The 26,108-nt window shown below is 34.7% G+C and overlaps 1 protein-coding gene across 3 annotated transcripts in view; it reads right to left on the bottom strand.

Moving 5' to 3' along the window:
- Positions 1-1,238: 1,238 nt before the first annotated feature.
- Positions 1,239-26,108, bottom strand: part of LOC132056874 (large ribosomal subunit protein eL32z-like) — a 92,627-nt gene continuing 67,757 nt past the window's right edge. The window contains exons 1-4 of one of the 3 annotated variants that reach the window (XM_059449287.1): positions 5,722-5,726; positions 2,919-3,009; positions 1,639-1,820; positions 1,239-1,546 (exon numbers count right to left, since the gene is read on the bottom strand). In XM_059449287.1, the coding sequence (XP_059305270.1) occupies positions 1,417-1,546; positions 1,639-1,820; positions 2,919-3,008 (402 nt within the window). In that variant the 5' untranslated portion in view covers position 3,009; positions 5,722-5,726 and the 3' untranslated portion in view covers positions 1,239-1,416. Of the gene's footprint in view, positions 1,547-1,638; positions 1,821-2,918; positions 3,043-5,721; positions 5,727-26,108 lie in introns of those variants that run through there. The other 2 variants (XM_059449278.1, XM_059449267.1) reach the window with 2 other exon arrangements.

Here is a 26,108-nt window from a genome sequence, read left to right as displayed (position 1 = left end):
CCCTTATGTATATTAGTAATGATGTTTAACATGAGAATTCAGGAAGAGCAAACTCACGACTCGCAAAACACTTGAAAAGAAAGATTGGTTACATAATCGAAAACGTACACTTGCATTTGTCTCTTATTTATATCGGCTTACCGCTAAGAAGGGTCCTTAGTTTTATATAGGGGTGGCAAACGGGCCATTTGGGTTAAAGTTGAGCGGGACAAGATGGGTTGAATCTATAAATGGGAAAAGGCTACTGCAAAAACATTTGAAATTTAAGATGAGTTGAGTCGAATGAAATTTAAATGAAAGGTTATAACCCAATCCGCCCAACTTAACTCACCTTTTCAACCTTTTGAGAAACTAAAAATATTGATATTTTTTTATTGTAAATATTCTCTCGCTCATGCTTTTCTAAATAAACGATGTTTTGAAAATCAAATTTAAATACTTTTTGGATATATAAAAAAAAAAAAAAACTCAAACATATGTTTTTACTCAAAATAATAAAGATATTAACTGTAAATATTTCCTCATAAGTTATCCTAGTACATAAATTATATTCGAAACTATTCCGAAAATAAATCAAAAGAAAATTAAATGTTAATTGACGTAATGAATATTGATTTTGTCAGATTCCTCTCTTTTACCCCTTTGTCTTAATTATATATTTTTATGATTGTCTTGTACATAACTAAGAGTGGCAAAAATATGTCGAATATGGTGAGTCAAAAATAGGTTAAACAAAAACAGATCAGCATAGACCCTCAGGAAAAAAAAAATTAAAACTTAAAAATAAAAAGTTACTAGTAAAAAATTTTAAGTAAGGAAATAAAAAATAAAATAAAAATATTTTTTTCTAAAGAAAACTAAACATGAACATTTTAAAAAATAAAAATAATTACAAAAATAAATTTAAATAATAATTTAAAAAAAAAAGTTAATCATGTTTTGTAGCTTTTATTCTTATGAATGGAGGACAATTCATGGGTCAATTTAAACTCATTTGATTGGCCAGTTTAAGTTGATGATTTGTGATGGGTCAACTTGAGCTAGGCCATATCAACCCATCTTCAAAATCTCTAGCCCAAACCCAATAATGCTTGGGCGGGTCAAATGAATTTAGGCTAAGTTTTGCCGCCCCTAGTTTTATAGTAGAATGACATTAGATAGATTAATATAGCACAAGATATGATCATCTATGGTAATCTGCATACGAGCAGTAATGCAGCGATAGTCACCAAAAGATCTCTGGAAAACTGAAATCTGATGATTTAAACATTTGAAAACAACTAAATGGTTCAAAACCCACAATATCTGATAGAAATAGAAAACTGGTTTGCAGACAAACACAGGTAACAAGTTCAAACACTGAATATATAGATCTCTTCTAAAGGGGCAAAAATCTCTTTTTCGAGCTCAAAATGCTCATTCATCCTCCTGGCTGCGCAGCCTAGCAAGCTTGTTAGTAACAACCACATCAAGTTGGGCTGCTCGCTCCACAATTTCTTTCCTTTTCCTTGTGGACACGTTATGTGCGATCTCTGCACAGTAAGTTCTGTGACCAAGAAAGAAAAGTGATCATTTCACTAGGCAGCCAAGATCAAAGAAAAGGAAACTAATCTTTATTTATTGTACTCGTTGCATTACCTGTTGTGCATCATTAGAATATCAAGCTCGCTTGCATTGTGCACAACAAACTTCTTGAAGCCATTGGGGAGATAGTGGCGGGTCTTCTTGTCAGACCCGTATCCAATGTTGGGCATCAGGACACATCCTTTGAACTTTCTTCTAACTCTGGAATCAATACCTTTTGGTCGGCGCCAGCTTGGCTGTCATTGGTAAATTCAATAGTTAGTTTCATTTAGTAAGCCCTGTACACTTAAACTGGAGCTGATGAAAGGCAAATACTCGGGGGACATTAAGTACGCCCGTTTACATGCCAAGAAGAGATTGCTAACTACAAACCAAGCCAATTAAAGTGCATAATGCCATAGATAACCGACTAATGACATGCAAATTATGTAATACCTTAGGATTGTTTTCTCATTCATCTATTAATATCTAGTGCATCACATTATGTGCAGAGAGGGACAGAGAATAGCGTATTAGAAGCCATATTAGCAGGGATATTAATAAAGCGACTCACCCTTAAAATGAAATGCATAGCAACGAGGTAGTTATGTTCCTTGGATACCGAGGGAAAGTAATAATGGTAATCATCTTAGTATAAAAGGTTTAATTTCTTTGCAATAATTTCAATTTATGACTGTCATTTTCATTTAAAAAACAAGGAAGAGCAGATATTGCATCTATTACACATACTAGAAAAGTTTGTTTGGATTTTGAAAGATTGCACCAGACTTACAACACACCAGAGTTGTTTTCATTTTGCACCCTCTAAATAGAATAGGCTTCCCATCCCATAAAACAACTACTTTTACTACCCCACCTACATTTATGTTTTTCAATCACTCAGTTACATCATACACCATGAAGTTAAAAACAAATTCCAAATTTTTCATCACAAAAATTTTCTGAGTCATCATTGAACCCAATAGAGTATGTGGATAAACATTATCACGCCTCTCCCACAACAAAAACAAACTAAAAAACAAAGAAACCTAACAAGTGGACATAAGGATAACCAAATTGACTTCCTTCCCAATAATTTTAATTTCTAATCAAGAAAGCGATTAATATCAGCTTGCCCGCACTACAAGTGGTTGGCAAAACTATTCATTAAAATGGGACAGATGAATCATAGTGGGAAATTTCTCCTATACATTTCAACAACAAAACCCATCCCTTTAGAATTATTACCTTTTCCTTCCCAATATCAAGGAGCATAAACAAATCTCATATATACACTTAATAAATCAAATCTAAGCTTAAAAAAAAAACAAGAATACTAAACCAAAAAAGGGTACCTTGACAGTGATTCTTCTATCACATTGAGGCCTCTTGAAGTGTTTAACTCTCTTCTTCACTACCTTCTTGTTCAACAAAGGTACTGCCATTGTTTCTTTTCTCTTACCTTACTGCACACAGTTAGAAAATCCCAGTATTATTTACAAAATTCATTCATAGAGGGAAAAAAGAGATAATAATAATAGTAAAGGAGAATTAGAGACTTACATGGAAGAGAGAAATAGGGTTAGTTTGTGCTAAAAAGCTGCGGCCTTTGTTGTGGAGCTGATGAATTAGTCTTATATACCTAAGGTGGCTAGGGTTAGAGAAGGGAAAATTTAAAAGATAAATTGAGATACCCTTCGTACCCAAACATCAAAAAAAAAAAAAAAAAAAAACTCCTTTGTCTCAAATTATTTGTGATTTTTTGTTTTACACGCCCTTAAGAAATATTAATTAGGAGGGCTATTTAACTATACCATTATTTATGTTTAAGTTAAACTCTCTATTAAGCTACTGTTTGACCATAGATTCCCAAAAAAAAAAAAAAAAAAAAAAAATACTTGATTTGGGTGAAGTTTTTCAAGTTTTGAAAATGTATTTGGCCATAGTTTTTCAATACATATTTCACTTTTTGTTTTGAAAAGCATGAAACATTGCTTATACTCATAAGTTTTAAAAACTATCAAGAATACCCAACCATAAAAAACATACATACTTGCTAACCCAAATTATGCAGAACATTATATTTTTATAACAACGGCTAATAACACACTTACTAGCTACAGTCAAACCTCTCTATAATTGTCATTCGTTATAACGACATTTCACTATAACGGCCTGATTTTCTTTGGAACCGATTTTTCATGTTCTAATTTACTTCTCTATATCAGCATTCTCCCTATAACAGTAATGACATTCATTATAGCGGTACACTCTTTGTAAAATTACCCCTCTATAACAGTCATACTCAAATATTGTGTAATAATATTTTGTAAGAAATATATTATTACAAAAATAAAAAGCTAGTTAAGAGTCAACTGTTACTTGAAGTAAGATAGAATAGTCAATTGTTAAGTTTTTAGATAGTCTTCAAGGGAAAGCTTTCTTTTGTTGACACCTGATTTTTGACCTCCCGTAATTTATTTTGATTACTCAGGGTCCTTGGATAATAAATAAGATAATTTTGCACACTCACAGAAATTCTGAATAATTTTAAACAATTATTCAGGTCACTATTTTACTTTCATAAATTAATGGGGGAACCTTCAAGGCTCTATTAATTATTTAGAAACTTATCAACAATTTTACAGCATTTTGCAATTTTTTTTTTATAGTTTATCAGCAGCAGAACAATAAAAGGCAATTTATTTTTATTTTTATCCTAGGAATTTGAGAAATCAAAAGAATTTACAATTTTACCCTCCAGCTTTGAATTATGATATATGCGCACATTTGTGCCATTTTGGCAAAAGTGTTTTAAAATTATGATTTTAGTTATTATTATTCTTGCGTAAATGACCACTTCATAATTAACCAATTCATGGTTCAATATAGCTGGGGTCAATTTTGCAAATCTTTGAATTATAAATGGCCTTAATTGAAATGTCCAAGCCATGGGCAAATTAATTAAGGACATTAACGCAAAATAGCTTTAATTAATTATAAAAAATAAGGCTATATTTGCAAATGATTAATTGCGAGGATGTTTCTGCAGTCGATTACGAAGGTTGGCCATAATGGCAATCCTCATTTCATTGAGGGTCAATTTTGAAGCTGTTTCTGCAAAATGGGTTTCAAACGTTTTGTTAATTTTATTACGTCTTCACTCGACCTCGTTTTAATTGTTTCTTTGCACAACTGCGTGCCTTAAACGACAACCTATTTTTCTAAAATTCCTATTCTGCCCTGTTGAGTATATATTCATTAGATATACGCTCATATACGCCCATGATATATAAGACAAAAGGATTTTTTTTAAAGGGAGAGGCGTGTCCAGCCCACAAAGGGGCCAGACCCGACCCAACGCTACATAATACACCTTCAGAACAAAAAAAATGGGGGAGGGGTTACATTGCAAATGGAGAGGGGGCTAAGGTGAAACCCTAGCCGCCCTACTCCACCGCACGCCTATCTCCGCCACCTACCCCGCCTTTCTCGGTCCAGTCCCATCGCCACTGGCCAGTGGCATGAAGAGAGAAGGCGAAGCCATTAATTCATCCTTCTCTCTACGAAATCAGGCCAAACAACCCCTAAAGGTACAATCCATGATTTTCTCTTTATATTTTTCGTTTTCTTACAATTGTTAGATGTCGTTTTAGCTGTTGATTGAAATTTTTGGTAAATCTGAACCTTTCACTATAAATCTGAGACTTAAAACTTGGAATATGTGGTTTCCCACATCAGAAATATAGCGTTTTGTTGGTGTTTTGGGGGTTCTATAGATAGAACCCCATCCCTACGAGTTAGGGGAGGAAAAAATTTGGATAAAAAGTTCGAACACTGGCTTATACTTGATTTTTCTAGTTAAAGTCTCATTTGGTAAAAATTTTATTAGCTTTGAGATCCCAAATCTTTTGATTTCTTAGTGTAAAAATCTTCGTTTTATTTTACTTGTGTGGGTCTTTGTTTTTTGGTTGAGTTTGGAGAGGAAAAGGAGCTCTCAAGTTTATTCTTGGCAAAGGCTGTGCCCAAAAAAGGTAACCCTCTTTTTGTTTTGTTATTTTTCTCTAATTTCTGCTAATTTCGCCTTATGTTTGTTGTTTTGGTTAGATATTGATTGTTAGTAGTAGATGGTTGCTTAATTTAATTATTACATTAGTGCTTGATTATTTAGTTAAAGTTTGGTACTGTTTAGTGCAAAATCTGAATGGTGTAGACTAGTATTGTGGCTTTATGATCTTGGACTAGAGTATGATTTGTTTTTTTTTTTTTTTGGAATAAGAATGACTGGATAATGAGCTAACTGTGTTAATCCTGTGCCCAGTAGCCTAATATGCCATTCACTATGACTAGATAATGAGCTAACTGTGTTAATCCTGTGCTCAGTAGCCTAATATGCCATTCACCTTATAAAATGGTTGTTTTAACCTTGATTTAGGTTAGTTTACATAGCTAATGTTGCCAATGTCCTATGCCATGCTTGTTTGATCTGTTTTCTCTAAATCTGGGCTAAGATGAATCATGTTGGAGTGAAATGATTGGTGATATGTGCTTGGTATTGGTTTGGGGCTGCTGGTATGATAAAAAGGTGTAAAGAGTGGATTAGTTGAAATTGCTTGATGGTCTTTTTAAAAGGGAAACAGGCTAACCAATCCAGTTTATCTTGTCTCTGATGTTATATTCTGTATTGACATTGCTATTCATGACATGTTCTAGGAGCATAGTTTGTTGTAGTGGTCATATATGATTAGGAAGTAATTCATTTTGGTTTCGTGATAGTGTGTTCTTTTCTAGGATTGAATTCTACCTACTGGCTGTTAGTAAGAGGCTCATTCTGATTTAGAGTGACTCTAAGAGAGGGGGGGCAATTCTCATTGGGTTTTCTGCTTCATTTCATATGGAACCTCCTACTTAGGCTTGACTTTTTGCATCTGCATATAAATCTCCTATCTCTACTTGCTTGTTTGAAGTTGCTTTTTATGCATACTATGGTTGGTTGGTTTGAGTCTCTTTTTTGTGGAAACATTGACCCCTACTGAGGTGAAGAGTGGTTGTCTAGTGCTAATCCTGTCAGCCTGAAGTTTTGTGTCATCCCATGATCATGTGAACTAGCCTATTTGCTTCTATGTGTCATATGTTTATGTGGTGGTACTCCACTTGTAATCCATAAACTCTGTTCTGTGTCTCTTGTCTAACTTTCCTGGGTTGCTCTTGCATCCCTATGCACATGTGTCACCTAAACCTGATGCTAAGTTTGTTGTTCTCTCCCATTATACCTGTATTTTAGTTGGCCTTGTCTTGGCATCTTAAATCTTGTATTCCACTTAGCTGACCTGCATAAAACTCCAGAATCCTATTTTACTTTTGCTTGCTACATCATTAGTCAAACCACTATTGTCAATATCAAATTAACAATGCTATGCCTGCCTTTATCAGAATGACATGCTGTTATCCTTGTTTTTGGTCTACTCTTGTCAAGATCCTGCCTGGTTTTCTAAGTGTGTGCACTCCCCCTTTTATGCCATAACTGTCTTGATCCTTTGAGTCTCAAAATGTTGTAGGTTGATCTGTCCATGTATATCTGCTTACAATGTCCACCTGAGTTGCCTAAGGTGTCTTCATTCATTTGTGTTAAGACCTTAGGCCATACCTCACCATGTCATGCCCTTGTTGGTTTTTGTGCTTGAAAATAGTTGCTGTAATGAACCAAAATACATCATGCACTTCTTTCCTGAATTTGCCAAGCCTTCAAATGCCTGAGTGTTGAAGTATTGCCTCTAGAATTGTATGGTTTGCCTGCCCTGTGTCTAGAAAGTATAATAAATGCCCTTCCCTCTGTAATCCCTAGACTATGTGAACTGCTCTCTCTTGTCTTGAGCTGTTGGTGGCCAGTTTGCTCATATTAGAGTAGGAAATTTATAAGTTTTCACATGTCTTGATTGCATTTAGGAACTTTGTATTATGACCCATGCTTTAACTCTCTTGTTTTGACTGCTCTTCTGTGATGATTTCTGGATTTGGCAAAAGTTGTTAGGTCTTGCATGGGCCTGGGAGCAGGTTGTGTCCCTCCAAGGTCTAAGGAGTATGACATTGAGTATATGAGTCTTCCTGATAAGTGGTGTCATATGGTTGTCATTATGTTGCTTGACCATGCCCCCTTTGACACCTGATTACTGGTTCAGCATGGGTATACTTGTCATTTGTTAATATCTTCAGAAAAACCAAAATCTACACTTATCTATGCTTTTCACTTGAGACTAACTTACATGCAGAATCATTATGTAACTTGAGTTGTTCTTTTCCCTCATCATGTTGTCCTGAGTCCCACTTGCCTTACCACTCACTTACTTGAATGAGTACCGTTGGTCCCACTTGCCTATTCTACTGAGTTTCAACTGGATCATCTGCATTTATACTTGTCTACTTTTGCTGGGACCATCATACTTGAATGTTTTCCCTGCCTCCTGTTTTGAATACTACTTCCATTTAATCTGCCTTTGTGCCTTGTATGATCAATTGGTCCAGTGTCCTGAGTCTTAGGTTATTTGTCTTGGAACTTTGGACCTTATACTCCTGCTGTCTAGGCCCTGCACCATGTGTTCCAAACTGCTGGCCTATTCCCTCTGTTTATTTGCTCTTCTTATGCACATGCGTATCCTTTCCCTCATTTTCTTTGTCTGCAAATTAACTCCCTGTGTGAATATGCCCAGTGACCTTAGGCACACACTAATAATGCTAGAATTAACCCACCTTGTTGACTTATGTGCCTTGGATGGCTGATGTGGCTTGCCCTTTTCAAAATTCTTGCTTGCTACCTGCATTTGACCTAGCATCCTATACTTGGTGTTGAATATCACATTAATTGCCCTTCATGCCTCTCTTGAACTTACAGCTATGGCTGCAATGCCATTATTGATATCAAATCCTTGATAAGCCTGCTGCTGTGTCTTTCTACATTTGAGAATGTCCCCTCTGTGTCTTTACTGTATGAAACCACACTCCACTTGGCTCTACATTGTTGTTTTAGAGTGGGTTGGCAACTTGATGTGCCTTTGACCATCCTTGAGATGCTATAATATAGCTATCATCCTATAGCACTCATTTGCCCTTTTTCTTTTCTTTCTCTTTTCCTTCAACTTGTCTGAGTCTGTGATCATAGTTGATATTTATGCACCTCTGAATAAGTTTAGGCGTGCCTCTTTTCATTTTAGTGTATATACTTGACATACCTGCCTAAGTCTAGTTATGTTTGGCTTAACTGATTGGGGTTGACTGCCACTTGTTGAATATGCGATGCTTCTCTTTGAATATAGTTTGTCATTGGGTTTTAAGGTGCACCTTTATCCATCATGTTTGTTCTCTGATCACATGTATCTACTGACTACACTTTTCTTTTGCTATTCAACATTTCCTGTTCTTGCTGTGACTCTAAGCCCACCCATGAGATGGTCATTGTTTGATTTGCCTTGCTTGTTTTTGGCAATTGCATATTTCTTCCCTTTGCCTTGCTTATAGCTGCTATTACTGCTTGCATTTGCCCCTTCAAAAGAGTTTTGTGTTGGATTTGTTATTACTGTTTTGTGAATCTCGTGTGTATGTACTTGTGTATGGTCTCCTGTAATCGCTTACTCTTCCCTATATCTATGTGGAGGCTGTACCAACCCCAACATGATTATTTGTATATTTAAGTGGTCTCCTGGTTCTGTACTCTCCCTGTCCCTTCTAATGAGATTCAAATAAGTCTAAGGCCAAGTGTGGTAATTCGGGGTTGCCTTAATCTCCCCGGTGTTAGCCATGTTTGGGCTCCTCCGAGGCCCCTTGGAACTTATGCGACATCAGGATTACGGGATTAGGATAATGTGAATAACATTTTAATGGGCAAAGGGGTAAGTATAGTATCAAGTGTGATTTGTGTATATGCTTGTATAATTATGTATATTGTCTTGTAGATATGTGTATAACTGTGTATATTCACTCTATATACATAAGTATGTGTGCATTCGTCTATGTAGCTATTTTAGTGATAAGTTCAGAAAATTATAAACTAACCGGTGTTTTCTTTTCTTTCCTCCCCCTCCTATCACGTGGCCGCTCGGGTCGAAATGCATAAACCACCCATTGGGCCTAAGGCCTAAATAGGAATCTTTGCTTCAAAAATAGAGTCCGAGAAAACAAAGAAGAATAGCAAGGCGCGCAGAAGGCCTAGCCATGGGTGAAAATGGCCAACTAGGGGCTTGGTACGCCCCTAGCCTAACTCGGTTTTTTTTTCTCAATTAAGTTGTATTTTATTGTTGTCTTTATATTTGAAAGCTTGTATTCAACAACTCACATATATATTGGAAATCTATGGTTGGAACTAGACGTCTTAGGACAACGGTTCTTTTGCCGTTTAGTTGACTTTAGGTCCCCGTACGAAATTTTCAATACCTCGGACTTATAACTCAAATGTTTTTACCACTAAGTATATATATAATGGAACGACTCAAATCATTTTTAAGTACGAAATCTAATAGACCTTTCTCTCATTTTAAAAAATGGGAATATCTATCTGTGGCAAAAAGAGTTTCAAAGGATTAAGTTTTGATGGACTTGATACAAAAAATTGAATTTTTAAAACCAACTTTGGATAAATAGAACTCACTTCAGAAAAATGGCCTTTAACTTGTATAACTTTCATTTGACATAGGTGGTAAACATTGGACTACGTCCCCAAACGGCAATCAAGAATTGGAATGAAAAACAGATTTTACGAGTTATAAACACCTTATTATTTTCCCAAAGAGTTTAAAATGAACAAGCAATTTTTGCTTGCAATGCTGTCTTGGCCCGCAGTAGGCCCAAATTAATATGCATTTTCAGACGGGATATATGCGTTTTAGCATAAAATACCTTTTATAAACATATAAAGAATCTACGCGTAATGTAAAGTTCCAGATAAGACTGAAACGCACCAATAAGAGTCAACCCGAGCCCCGGCGTATGAGTATAAAATAAAATAACTTATAAAAATAACATTTCTTTTACAAACTTACACTTTTTCTTATATATATAAGAGGAAACTACTTATACTCGGATATAATAAATCCAAAACTACGATACCCTATAAATAAAGGGGATATATTCAAATTCTTCCAAACAATATGATATGCAAAAAACTATCTATGACAGTTCTTTTTTACGGGAAAATAAACACAAGATAAGCAGTTTAAGCAAATACTCATACACTGGAATTCGAAGGTCAGCTGTATAGTACGGATCCTTAATACTGGGTGCCTAACACCTTCCCTAGGGGATTATCAGAACCCTTACCTAGAACTCTGGATTAAGAAAGTTTTTTCACGGTATTTGAATAAACCCTTCACAACCGGTTTTCCTAATTTCCTAAAAATTAGGTGGCGACTCTTTTAAAACAAAGTCCGAAAGAGCACCAACGAGTTCGTAGTAGCCTTTATGCCTTAACACCGCGTAAAAGCGAACCGTAACACCCTTTTGCGGAAAGTTTGGACAAAATTCTTCATCAATTCAAGTGTTATAATATCACTAAGTGACTGGAATTTATGAAGCAACCTATAATTGTAGAATTCTTACGTCAAACTTGAAATATTTAAATTCTCAATTAACTTTAAATGCATATATTTTTTAGATTTTAATTATTTATTGGTACGGTACAACTTGTTATGAATTTATTAGTCTTTTCAATTTTTAATTAATGAGATGAGAATCAATGAGATTTTAAAATTAACAAATGTTATATTGTTTGTGTTTATATGTAACATAAAAAGTACAGAAAAATAATTGTTTGCGTACTTTTGTTTATTTAGCTCCAGCTAAATGAGATCAAAACATCAAATGCAGTATACACACATACCAGCTCGTCACTATAGTAGCCATGAAATTTTCGGACAAATGCTGCCATTATAGAGAGGTTTGACTGTACTACAATTCAAATTACGACACAAAGATCCATCCGTGCAAGAAAAAAAAAACAGTACTAACTAGCTATTCTTTAATATAATTTTATCACATTGTGCGAACAATCTTCACTTTATAGAAGAGACTGCTTTAATTAAGGAAACATGGTAGATACAGCTTTAATGGAGGAACAATAGATAGAATTAAGTGGGTCATAAATAGATAGGTTTTTTTTATAAAATACTAAAGTTTGGGGTAGTTTTTAAATGTTTTGCAACTGCCAAAACATAGATCTTTACCAAAAAATAGGTTTGAGCCAAAATTTGCGAATTTGAAGATTTGGTTTCGAAATCTGTCAAAATTTTATGGCCAAACAAAGATTTGAAAACAAATCTTCAAAATCTGCTCCCAAAATCTATGGTCAAACGGGAGCTAAATGTTTACTCTATTTATGTGTCATCTCCATTAATGAAAAAATTCTACAAAAATTCTACTAAGGGTCAAATGAGAACGAAATAATTAATTGTGTCTTGAACTTCTAAAATGATAAAAAATTTGAGATGACTATTTTTAGTAACCACGACAAATAATTCGAGACGGAGGGAGTGCTGGTTATCCTTTGTGATTAGTTATCAATTTATAATTATTTCATATTTTTTAATTTAAAATAGATATTAATTTAAATACCAGTTACAAATAATATCTACTCTCTCCGTCCCAATTTATGTGATGTACTTTTCTTTTTTATATTTTTCCAAAAGAATGATACATTTCTACATTTAAAAATAATTTAACTTAAACATTCTCTTTTACCCTTAATGAAATGATTTATAGCTACACAACTATTTATGACTTGTTCTGCATCACAAGTTTCAAAAGTCTTCATTTCTTTTTTAAATTTCGTGCCTAGTCAGACTAGATCACATAAATTGGGATGGAGGAAGTAGTAATTCTTACATATGCATGTATCTTTCACACTTTACTGTCACACTTTAAAGTTTGTTTACTTGTTCTTGATCCTTTAGTTGCACGGATGCTTCAGTGCGAAGATGTGAGATGTTGGCTTTGGATAGTTTTAGGAGGGTTAAGATATACTGAAGAAGTATTGGGGAGAGGTGATCAGACAAAATATGACACAATTTCATCTGATCGATGATATGACCTTAGATAAGAGGTTATGAAGGATACAAATTAGGGTAAAAGGATAGTAGGTAGTTAAGCGTTGTCACACTTCTCCCTTCATACTTGTAGTATTATTCTTGTAGCTTCTTGCTCTTAGATTTCTGTTATTATATGTGTTTCTTGTACTTCGATTATCGTATGATTTTGTGGTATTTATTGTATTGTTCATTTTTTAGACTGTTTTGTCATGCTTTATACCGTATTTTGCCATTACTTCTTTGTTTCTTTCATTTCCTTTCCCAACTGCTTTTTTTTTTGCTTTTCTTTGAGCCGATGGTCTATCGAAAACATCTCTGCCATCAAAGATTGGGATTAGGGCTGCGTACACTCTACCCTTCTTAGCTGCACTTGTGGGATTACATCGGCTACGGTGTTGTTCTTGATTTTAGCTAAATAAAGCATCATCCAACTAAGTGCACCATTCAACTCTTTTGGAGCATGAATGCCAAGCGATAATATTAGATCAATTTTAAAACATATGTACATAAAATACTTATTTTTTGTAATGACCATGGATTCATGTGTCCTATATATTTTTTTTTTACCTAAATTCGCCCTCGCAAGTATCTATGTGACTACCACAATTTTTAATTTCTTTTTCTTTAAACTTTGCATCTAACCAAACAACATAAAAAGAAAATGGGACCAAAAAAATATGTGATTTCTCCTCATCTACCTAGATCACCATCATTATCCCGAAATAATGTAACAGTAAAAAAATTGTACATCCTAATTTCTTATTAGAGAAAGTTCAAATATTGAAACAGGCACAAGCTTCACTTTTGAAAAAGGTCGTTTGGCTATAGATTTTGGTTTCAAAATTTAAATCACATTTGGATATTACTTTTAAAAAATAATTTACTTGTCAAATCAGTCCATTATTTGAATAAACTTCAATTATAAAATTTAAAACTAAAAAAATAGGTCTTAAAAGTTTTTCAAGTTTTTATTCACAAAAATCCAATTTTATTTATATGTCCAAGCATAACTTTAACTTTCAAATATCATTTTCCAACCTTAACTTCAAATATTACTATTATTTTTCTCCAAATCTCAACCAAATAGCGCCCAAACTGCCCATTGAAAAAATTGAAAGCATATTTCAAACAACGTTCAAAATTTTGATTTTTTTTTTTTTTTGCGACTCGATCTACACAATGACAATAGTTGTGTGAAATTTTACTTAGTAGAATGAGATTTGAAATCAAAATTTCAAAGTGAAGTTGAAGTGTTATTCAAATATCATAAACAAACACTACTTTCAAATCAAACCTTTAAATTTGAGCTCCAAATTACATGCCTAGACGCCTACTAAAAGTGTAAGATTTGAGTCTAAGTGGTCGTTTGGCCATGATTTTCTTTTTACACTTTTTTCTGGAGTAGATATTCTGGAAATCATGACGGAATTTGAAGAAAACACCAAAAAATTGTTCTCACCTTTTTCACTTCAAATGACTCACAAAAATTTAAAAATAACTCTAATTTGTATTCATGATCAAACACAACTCTAGTTTTCAAATACCATTTTTCACTTTGAAGGCACAACCTATGTAGCTACCGCTCATGCCCAGTCCTTCTTACCCCTGTTTGGATGGTTGTTTCCCGTGGTTCATTATTGTATTGTTTTTTTTAATGAAATTATGTTTCTTTCTATTGTTTTTAAATTTATGTGATATGGTGTTGTAAATTCGTTGTAATTCCGTGGTTATATAATCATGAAAAAAATCCAATTTTTATAACCACGATTTGATAGTTTTTACGTGGTTACATATTTTGTTTTTCAATGATAACCCCACCCACCCACCCACCTCCATCACACACAAATTCACCCCTAACCCCACCCCACCCACCACTCCTCACCCCCAACCATCCCACCCCCATCCCAGAAACACCCACCCTACACCACCCAGTCCTTCACCCAACCAATGACCACCCCTACCCACCACTTACTTACTTCACCCAACCAATGACCACCCCTACCCACCACTTACTTATTTCTTAACGTTATATTATATATATATATATATATATATATATATATATATATATATATATATATATGGAAACTTTTTTAGGAGAATCGCAAAAGGATTATGGGAAGCATATAAGTCGAATCCCACGAGAATTTCAAGCTTTGGTAGCCATGGGACTCAACCCATATAATATTACAAATAAAGTACATAGTTTAATCACAGGAGAAGACCCAAATAGTGGACTAATCATATTACAAAGAAACACATTAATAAAATTGGAACAATTAAATATAAGTAGTTGGTTTCATATTAAGAAATTCTTAAATGACTATTTTTATTATTGTACTATTAGCGGAAATGCCTTTCATCAAGAATTAAAAAAAAAGTTATTTAATAAATCACCAGGAGCTTTAGATCGAGATATAGAAGATAAATGGTACAAAAGAGAAGGAGTAATTCAGCATCCATACAAAATGGTCGATAGGATAGAAAATACAACACATAATGGAAATACTACAAGAAAAGCGTACACACATACAAATACAGAAACATTTAAAACAAAATGAAATTAGTTTCTGTAAGAATTTAGTATATACAACTCAAAGCTACGATACGAATAATTATAAAAAGAAAATACATAGAAAGTATAAACCGCAATACAATAGAGGTTATAGTAAAAAGAAATATTATCTTAGAAAATCATCAGCTAGAAAGCCTTATTTAGATAGAAATAGACATGTTAGAAAATATAGAAGAGAGAGAAATTATAAAAATAGATTATAATGTTTTACTTGCGGAAGTATAGAACATCTAGCAAACACATGTCCAAAAAGAATAAATAATAAAACAAGAAATTCACAATTAATAGAAGACTTTCAAGAAACTTTAATAAATGAAGAACTAATAGCTATTATCTCAGAAAGTCACTTTCTTTTGTTAAAAATTTTGGAATCAAGAAGAAAGGTAACTTTCTGGGATAGTAACTGTTAGTTGAGTGACTGTATGAGAAATCAACCCTAAATGAATGTCCCATTTACTTTAAATATCTTCCTTTTTTCGTTGAATGTTGATGTTGTTAGGATATACTATTAACCATGCGGTTTGATTATAGTATTATGTTTTATTCTTTATGGAACAATTGTTTATTTATTTATTCAATTAAATAGAGTCTTATTTTAAATAGATCATTTGTTCATATGTGTGCCCTTTACTTATATATTAGACGATTTGGTGTATGGAGTTTTAGCTCATACACAGAAGATTAAATTGTCAGTTCTTATAAGTTATAAAGTTAATATTCACAATCAAAGATGAAACTGGGCAAAGTATCTTGATGATTGTAGCATAAGATTAAAATATAATCTATCTTGATTATGGGAATGGTTTTATTCCAACTTCTTATGCTAGTATATTTTGTATCTATTGAACGGACCAAGTAGAGATAAGTGTTTTTATACTGAATATATAAAACAACCTAAGTGAGTCGTACCTTTTAATAAATCATATCAAGATTTTGTTCATTTGTGAAATAACAATTAGTTGATAGAATCCATGTCTCGACCTTGAGATTGATGATACCCCTTTATGGATGCTTATAAGTTTTCATGTGAAAACCCTGCAGGTGGATTTTGTATCCGTCACATGAAATAAGTTAAGCGGAAGTATAAAGGATTAGACTAGTCGATGAATTAAATTGTCAGTAATTTAATTTATTTGATTGGTATCTGTAATCTTAACATGGGGAGTTAAATAAGTTTTAATGAAAGATTTCGAACTTAAACAGAGGAGTGCAATTACAATTTTTAGTGGAATAAATTGTAATTTATTCTGGTAGGATTAATTCACTCATATTCCAAATTAATACTGCAATAGAAAGCCTCGCTATTAAATCTGTGGTCCCCGCTGTGCCTGAATATTCTAGAACAAGGAAAATAAAAGGAAAAATAATATCTCTAGGGGTAAGAAAAGGGCTACACGTTTTTTGCTAGGGTTTTACCCTAAAAACGTGTGTATATAGACAAAGCCATTCAACCCTAAGTGATATTCATTCTTTAGCCGCAATACTTGCCACTCAAGTATTTCGTTCATAGAAGTTCAGGATACACAGCAGAAGATCGTAGATCTGGAGAGCACGGCTGCTATTGAAGATTTGTGTAACAGCTTCAAAATGTTAGTGTTCTAATCTTGTGTTTGATTATGTTTGTCTAGTTTACATGTAAGAATATGATCTTGGTTGTTTGCTTCCGCTGTGTACATATGCCTATTTCCCATCAGATGTATCTTCGGAGAGGCGAAGATGAGCTTAACCGAGCATGGATTTTGAACTTCAAGTGAGCTATATACGTCCAGACTCTGGTTGCTGAGTTCTATCATCTTTCTATTATACCCTGAAACTTTTCTTTGGATTTTGTTGCCGCTCTTGGTCTTTTGCAACTCTTGTACTAGATCTCTTGTGAAACAACGTTCATGATACTGTAATTTTTTTGTTAACCACTTTGGATTTTTCTAGATTCCACTTGTGGAATTAAACTGGGTTTGCTGTTGACTTTGAATTTCCTTAAGTGGCTTCTTTAGGTCCCGTAGAGGGAACAATCCAAACAATTGCACTACACTGTTCTCAATCTACTAATATTAAGAGCAAAACCAATGGGAATAATACAAAAAGGAAAAGAATCAATATATCTCTTCAGGTTCCTACCTTGCAGATTGAGATAAGAGCGGGAATCTATTTATGTTAGCCTCTGTATTCTCCTTGTGGATTCATGCTTTGTCGTGATTTTTTTAATTTGTTTTCTTTCTGTTTCATCGAAAGTTCTGCTTCCTTGCTGCCCTTCCTCTCCCTCCCACAACAGAAAATAAAACTATCTTCCTTCTGGTTCATTTTATATGATTGTTTTTGATTGGACAGAGAGTTTAAAATGTTAAGTTGATTTGTATTATTATATTTGTAGTAGAGGAAGAGAATTGTAAACTAGTAGCTTTTAAAATGTCTACCTGATAGAGAAACCACACTTCAATATTTAAAATTTGAATAGTTAACCTTTATATCAAAATAAAATGAAGTTTGTGTAGTTGAATGAATTTGAGCTCTTGAAAGTTGTTTAAGTCGCATAGAATTTTGTATAAGTTGAATAAGTGTCAAGTATCAATAAAAAGGGTAAGATGAATTAAAGCAGATTATGTGGAAAAAAAAAAAAGACAACTCCTTTTGCTTACATTTATGCTTGTTGTTGAACTGGAGTAAGTAAAAGTGAAAATCTATTTTTGGAATACTGGATAAGTAAAAGCGAACGGAGGGAGTACTATTTTTAGTGGCTTTAATAGTAGTATTTAAGTCCTAATTCTTGCTTCTAACCAAAAAAAAAAATTAAAGATCATCAATGTACATCTGAATTAGAGAATCGAGCTCAACTGAATTAGGCTTGGGCTGCAGGTTTCAAACCCAATATCTCCACTTGTGCTTGTTATTCAGATTTGTCACAATCTTAGAGCTTGTGAGGTTGTTGTGGCGGTGCTATTAGTGGTTGTGTTGGGGGAGGGGGAGGGGGTTGGGATGCTAGTAGTGGAAGTAGAAGTGGAGGAGAGGGGTAAATAAGTTGGCGTGGTGTTACACCCTGCACTTTTAGAGCATGAGCATGCCACGTACTTCACCATAGTAATGGAGTATTGGTGACGTCCCATGAAGTTTTGGAAGGTATAAGCCATGGGAAGTACGTAACAATGAAGTAAAGGATGCATTACGATCTCGTAAGTCGTAACCGGGAAGGACAATCTTGAAACACAAGAACATGACCATTATCAAGTATAATAAATGATAAATATCATGTAGGGAGAGTTTTGGAAGATTCCAAGACCAAGTGAATCAAAGAAAATAAGTTTGTTAAAAATTTGGAAAAAGTTGGCAGAATTAAGGACAAACTGTTGGGTCAACTTTGGAGGGGTATATCTCCAGGTATATTAGGAGTTTTAAGGTGTTTCAAAAGCCTCAAATGAATTTCGTTGAGTCTATTTTCCACCGCAACAAACCACTCATCGATACGACGTTGGAGTAGAGAATTATAGACGTTACAAGTTAGGCGGGCAGAGCAGGGCGCGCTGCTATAATGCTGCTACAGTGCCACCAACTTAATTTCAGTTAATTTACGGAGATAAAGTTATTAAATAGTCATATAATAAGTTGATAGTTGAGAAACTTGGAAAACATCGTGTGGGATGTTTTATGGAGCCTATTGGTGTTGATAATGTTGTTGTGATGTTGGTATTGTTGTTGTTGTTGGTTATTGGATTGTGATTTCGGGCTAGGCATATAAACAAGGGAGATGGTGCCCGAATTTCGATAGATTCTAAATGGATTTTAATTGAAGGCTTAAGATGAGCACGTGACAATGAGTCTAACAATAGTATGAATGGTTTACATATAGATTTACGAGCTTGGAAGGATAAACGTTGAATAGTTAAGGAGACCAAAAGGTATGTTAAGGCTATTCCTCTTTCTTTTAAAGGTATGATTCTTTTCCTATGAACGCATATACGACTTCCATAATACCTTAATTTCGAAAATACTAGCAGTTCATGATTCTCAAAATCCCCGTGATGCTAAAGACGAATGTTTTCTATAAGGACCATGATGAGGATTATGATGATCCCATTTATGGAGATTCTAAAGTTATGGTTTTAATGTCATTATGAGATTACTGAGCTAGTTTCAAGATTTTTGATTATATTTGTTGATATTGATCTCATCTTATGATTTTGTTCAAAAGGTATGATTCCTATGTTATGATTCCATCTATGTTTCCATAACCTTCTTACTTCCAAAAGTTAGAAGTTCATGATTTTCTTAAAAGCTTCTTATGATACTAAAGAAGAGATGTTTTCTATGATGAACATGATGATGATGATCTTAATTCTAGAAATTCCAAAGCTTATGATTTTAATGCTATTATGAGATTATTGAGCTTATTTCATGATTATCTCGATTTTATTCATTGTTGTTGATCTCACCTTATAATAATTGTTCCTTCAAGGTGAGATATAGCGATGATGATTGCTCCATAATATAAATCGGAGGCTACCGAACTTACGTCACTGCGATATAGTTGTGGCTTTTGATTGGGATCTCATGCATGCTTTATATATATGTATGTATTTTCTCACACCGCGCCGCGCTATAGTCGGCCGGGCATGGCACGTAGAAGGATACGTGAAGATCGAAGAGAAGGGTTTGTATTCATAGTGGAATGTTCTGCAAACTTCCAGGGAGATATTATTAAGTGGCAAACGGGAAAGAGCACTTTAAGAGCAAAGGAAATCAAGGAGGACCTTGAGGACAGAAGTACGAGAAAATGGGGTTATAAATTGATTAAAGGAAGTTATGTGATCGGCGATGATAAGAGAAAGCTTAATAAATTAGTAAGGTTGACCAAAGGTAGACAGTGATGGCATAAGACAGTGGACTTGGAATAGAGATACGATTACAAAGGAAACAGGACGAATATACGAGGAATAGACATACCTACGAGCAAGCTATGGTATCGTAAAGGGAAATAAGAAATGAACAAAGGAAGAAAGAAAAGGGTGTATTTTACTAAAGTTTCTTGATGAGAACAAGAATCGGCGGGACATTAGAAGGATTATGACGTATGATTATGATACAAACAATTAGTTAAGAGAAACTATGGGACACTATGAGCTAACTTAAGGAAAGGACAAATTGTGAGAATGAATGAGAGAGAGTATCGACTTTTACCGGTATGGTATAAGCCCAACTCAGAATCGGGAACCAAGAGTAAGAGGAATCTCAAGGGTACTGGTGAAATGATAGCTATGAAGAAAAATTACGGCTGAAGGAGCATGGTATAGTCGGGCATTCTATAAGAAGCTTAACGAATTCCGATGTCACCATTGATTCATTAACCTAGGGGACTATTAGGCATGAAGGAAGGAATGGTTTGAATTGTGTCCAATATGTGTGGACATTTAACTTGATACAAGAATCCAAATAGTAAAAGAGAAATAAGTCAAATCATGCGATGAAAGTAACTCCGGTATTATATAGACTAGAGGAGTTGAAGGATCGCTAGGGTCGGCCAAATGACTACCAAAGATGGTCAATACTCGAATGTTACAGGTATATGAGAACATTCTTAGACGAATTAAAATATTCCAAGTACAGAAGAAGAAAATGTACTAGCTTGAAGGAGTCAAAATTCGAGATGAACTAATATAGCAAGGATGTGCTAAAGAAAAGTGAAAATGGACTAAATGCAAGTATATTATGAGACAGACATGGGAAAGGAGGCATGACAAGATAATGAAGGTTTAGCAAATCAAAGGGAATAAGTTTTATCAATGCAATATGTTGTGTTCCGGGCTATGATTCGAATCGCTCATACCAGAGAAATTTTTGGTTACAATTAAATATGCAGCAAACGTACCCCAAAAAGGTAACAGAAGAAGTGAGAAGGCCTACAAGTGACCAAGGATAAGTATCAGGGACAGACGGGATTACTAAAGAGAAATCGTAGCGCTGGAAGAGATGAGAGTTTTAAAAGAGGAATATTTATAGGAATTTCAATGATCGTCAAAAGAAAGAAAGACAGTATGCCTATGGATAGCACGACAGCAGTACTGCCTGAGACTAGAAATACCTCCTGCGTTGTGAAATCATAAGGCACCGTTTATACTAAATCGCTAGAGCATATGTCATAGGACCATATAAATAATTGTCCTGATGAAATGGCTAGTAAAATGGTGTGGGGACAACAGTAAATATCTGAAGAAGAATGGAAGCTAGTTAAGTCTCAATTAGCCGCTGGTATAGGAGAGCTAAGGACTTATAGAGGGAAGTATACTCGTATTGAAAGGAAGTTGTGATTAAGTAAGATTTTATTTTAGTCTCATGCTTATGAGTCATTTTGTAAATATGTTAAGATTTGAGGAGAGGAAATTGGAGGAAAGATTCAACCATGGATTTGAAGATATTTTGAATAGTAGATTAGCTGGAGATATGATCATTAGTATGTTGTAAGTATAATCATGTTATGATAGATAACAATGATGATAAGAAAATGCTGTATACAAGTGTATAAAGGATGGTGCTGAGGTTGTTGTATGGGTTGAATTGAGTCCCATTTGAATATAAATCCCTTGGCTATGGTATTTTTGACGCATTGGATGAGTAATCTGAAGTAAAGTAATTAATGAGAATAATAAGCCCTTAGCAAGGAAATGCTATTGCAAACCATCTGGGCACTACCATAGGTGGAACTATAATGACAGTGCCAGGAATTAAGGAGTCCGACCAAGGAATTAAAAAGGAGATGAGATGATATGTATGTAAAATCAATTAGTACTAAGAGGGATAATCTAAAGTAGCACTAGAGAAGCAAGCAAGGAAAAGTGCCACAGTCGAATAAGAAAGTTGTCCACTAGTAGAGAAATAGAGGGCTGCGAAACAGGAGGGACTAAGTCAACGGAAGGTGAAGTCATGGAAGTAAATGAAGATAAGATCGCAGGAAAAGGATTCAAAGATATAAATAAAGGAGATGGACGTTTAAGGAATTAAGAGATCTGCTTGATTGATAAACCGAAATGGCAGATAAGTGCGTCAAACTATGGGAAAGACTTATTAAGTGAGAATCGGGCAAAGGTTAAAAGTAAAAGGAGAACCCCAAAGGAAATGATCAAAGGATATCGCGTTTAATTGGAACAAGCGGGTGACAATGAAACCTCGTGGAATAAGCAACATGATGGCTCTTATTGGAAAAGGAATGAATGAAGGTTACAGACAAAGGAAAGAATGAAAAGATTCGAATTCGCTGCATGACTAGGAATCTTGGTTATTCTTCGACAAACTTCTGAATTCACCCCTAATTTATTAGCCGAACTAAGGATTAGAAACTTTAAGAGTAAATTGAAGGAAAGGAATCATTAAAGAAAAAATTTGAGATCTTTTTGATATAAGTACAAGAATTACCGTTAGTTAGTCAAGTGCCAGAAGTCCAATTGAAGGAAAGATAAAGTACCGCAAAGATTAATTTGACTGCTATCTTTAAGGGAGGAAGAATAAGAATAAGTAAACTCCAAGAAGACAAAGGTCTGAGACATCTGTAAAACGTAAGAAGGATACGTGAAGATCGAAGAGAACAAGAATTTCTGAATAAAAAGAAGATGGGATCAAAATTGGATAAAAGTATGTGGTAAGTACTGGATAAAAGAGCATAAAAGAATGTAAACAATGAAGGCTGAAGAGATAATGAGAATGATAAAGCATAAAGAGTTAGTAGACATACAGATAATAAGGAAAGTGACGACCTTGAGTACGGGCATAAATTTAGGCTACAAAAGAAGAAGGATAAACTGCGTAATTCGGATAAGTTCAGTTTTAAATGATCAAGTAAGACTGCAAGTAAGTAAAGTAAATACCGACAAATACAGGTAAGAACATTGACATCTACCTAAGAGCGAACTCTACCGAGGACGAATGTTTTTGAAGGGGGGGAGGTGGAGAATGTTACACCCCGCACTTTAATAGAATGAGCATGCCACGTACTTACCGTAGTAATGGAGTATCAGAGATATCTCATGAAGTTTTGGAAGGTACAAGCCATGGGAAGTATGTAACAATGAAGTAAAGGATGAATTACGATCTCGTAAGTCGTAATCGGGAAGGACAATCTTGAAACACAAGAAAATGACCATTATCAAGTATAATAAATGATAAATATCATGTAGGGTGAGTTTTGGAAGATTCCAGGACCAAGCGAATCAAAGAAAATAAGTTCGTCGAAAATTTGGAAAAAGTTGGCAGAATTAAGGACAAAATTTTGGGTCAACTTTGGAGGGGTATATCTCCAGGTATATTAGGAGTTTTAAGGAGTTTCAAAAGCCTAAAATGAAGTTCGTCGAGTCTAGTTTCCAACGCAACAAAACACTCATCTATAAGACGTCGGAGTAGAGAATTATGGACGTTACAAGTTAGACGGGCAGAGCAGGGTGCTCTGCTATAGTCTTTGCTACAGTACTGCTACGGTCTTTGCTACAGTGCCACCGACTTTGGCACACTATGTAAGGGTTAAAACCCCTCTTTTTTTTATCATAATAAATCCCCCAAATGTTCTAGAGAGATCAGCCACCATATGAGAGCATGCAAATAATATAAAAGTGAGGATTTTGAGAGATTTCAAATTCCGGAGTATTAATCGAGGTCCGGATAACGTGTAGTCGCGCTTATAGTTTCGTTTTGCGTTGAAGTTGGCTTGGAATCAAAGTAAATATTGAAGATCTTCCCATTCTAGCAAGAATAAGGTATGAATCTCTCCTTATTAATATTAATTTCAGTTTATTTACGAAGATAAAGTTATTAAATAGTCGTATAACAAGTTGGATAGTTGAGAAACTTGGAAAACATCGTGTGGGATGTTTTATGGAGCCTATTGGTGTTGATAATGTTGTTGTGATGTTGGTATTGTTGTTGTTGTTGGTTATTGCATTATGATTTCGGGCTAGGCATAAAAAACATGGGAGATGGTGCCCGAATTTTGGCAGATTCTAAATGAATTTTAATTGAATGCTTAAGATAAGCACGTGACAATGAGTCTAACAATAGTATGAATGGTTTACATGTAGATTTACGAGCTTGGAAAGATAAATGTTGAATAGTTAAGGAGACCAAAAGGTGTGTTAAGGCTATTCCTCTTTCTTTTAAAGGTATGATTCTTTTCCTATGAACGTATACACGACTTCCATAATACCTTATTTCCGAAAATACTAGCAGTTCATGATTCTCAAAATCCTTGTGATGCTAAAGACGAATGTTTTCTATAAGGACCATGATGAGTATTATGATGATCCCATTTATGGAGATTCCAAAGTTATGGTTTTAATGTCTTTATGAGATTACTGAGCTGGTTTCAAGATTTTTGATTATATTTGTTGATATTGATCTCATCTTATGATTTTGTTCAAAAGGTATGATTCCTATGTTATGATTCCATATATATTTCCATAACCTTCTTACTTCCAAAAGTTAGAAGTTCATGATTCTTAAAATCTTCTTATGATACTAAAGAAGAGATGTTTTCTATGATGATCATGATGATGATGATCTTAATTCTAGAAATTCCAAAGCTTATGATTTTAATGCTATTATGAGATTATTGAGCTTATTTCATGATTATCTCGATTTTGTTAATTGTTGTTGATCTCACCTTATAATAATTGTTCCTTCAAGGTGAGATATAGGGATGATGATTGCTCCATAATATAAATCGGAGGCTACCGACCTTACGTCACTGCGATATAGTTGTGGCTTTTGATTGGGCTCTCATGCATGCTTTATATATATGTATATATATATATTTTATATATATATACACCGCGCCGCGCTATAGTCGGCGGGCATGGCACGTAGATGTGCACACCATTGCGTAGGCATGTTATGATATTGCCTCGGACGCGGGCTAATGATGATAACACCGAGCCTTAATGGACGGGATACTATGATATATATATATATGACATATATATATAATAGCCGGGCATGGTACTATATATATGTATAAAAATGTTTTTTTTAAAGGTTAAGCATGCATGACATCCGCCTCAAGATGCATCCATATGTACAGGTTAACTCTCTTATTCCATGTTACCTTTCATATCTATATTATGTTGTTATTCATGCCTTACATACTCAGGACATTATTCGTACTGACGTCCCTTCTTGTGGATGCTGCAATCATGCCCGCAGGGAGGCAGGGAGACGGATCAAACCCGTAGGTGTTTTATCAGCGGACTCTCAGGAGCACTTCACTTACTTCGGAGCTGCAATCTATTTGGTATTGGTCCTTATGATCATTTGTATTCTATGTAGAGGCTCGTAGACGTGTGCGTATAGTTAGGTGTTTTGTAGCTCCACCTGTTCATATGATTGTATAATATATTGGTGGCCTTATCGGCCTTATTTTGAGCTCTTGATACTTTACTGTTCGCCTTGCCGGCTTTATGATATACGTTATGTTGTGGCGACCTTGTCGGTCTGCATATGTACATATGTGCTGAAAGATCGGATATTCCTATGTTCGGCCTTTTCTGCGTGCAGGTGTTCTTTGAGTTATGGTTTATAATGTTCAAAGTAACGGATAAGTCAGGTGGTTCCCGGCCTACGAGTCGGAGCCCGTCATACTCCTCGTAGGGGGTGTGACAGGTGGTAAGATGGCGTGTCACGTGTTGTCCATCTCACCACGTTGTCAGTGCCACACAGGATTAGCTGTCCACCACAGAGGGTTTATTTGATCCTTTTTGCATAGTATAAGAGCAAATTTGATCGTTTTCCCTATAAAAAAAAAAGTAAACACAAAGATGCCAAGGAATTAAAGAAACCTACGTACTATATATGCATTAAATAAAAAGAATTATCCTTGTATATATAAGGTAATTGTAAGGGCGTTCAAATGAACCTACTCTTCCACCTACTTGGCT

This window comes from Lycium ferocissimum, chromosome 1 (genome assembly GCF_029784015.1).
Source record: "Lycium ferocissimum isolate CSIRO_LF1 chromosome 1, AGI_CSIRO_Lferr_CH_V1, whole genome shotgun sequence".
Lineage (NCBI taxonomy): Eukaryota > Viridiplantae > Streptophyta > Magnoliopsida > Solanales > Solanaceae > Lycium > Lycium ferocissimum.
The sequence above is the reverse complement of the archived record's forward strand: the minus strand, read 5'-3'. Positions and strand labels throughout refer to the sequence as shown.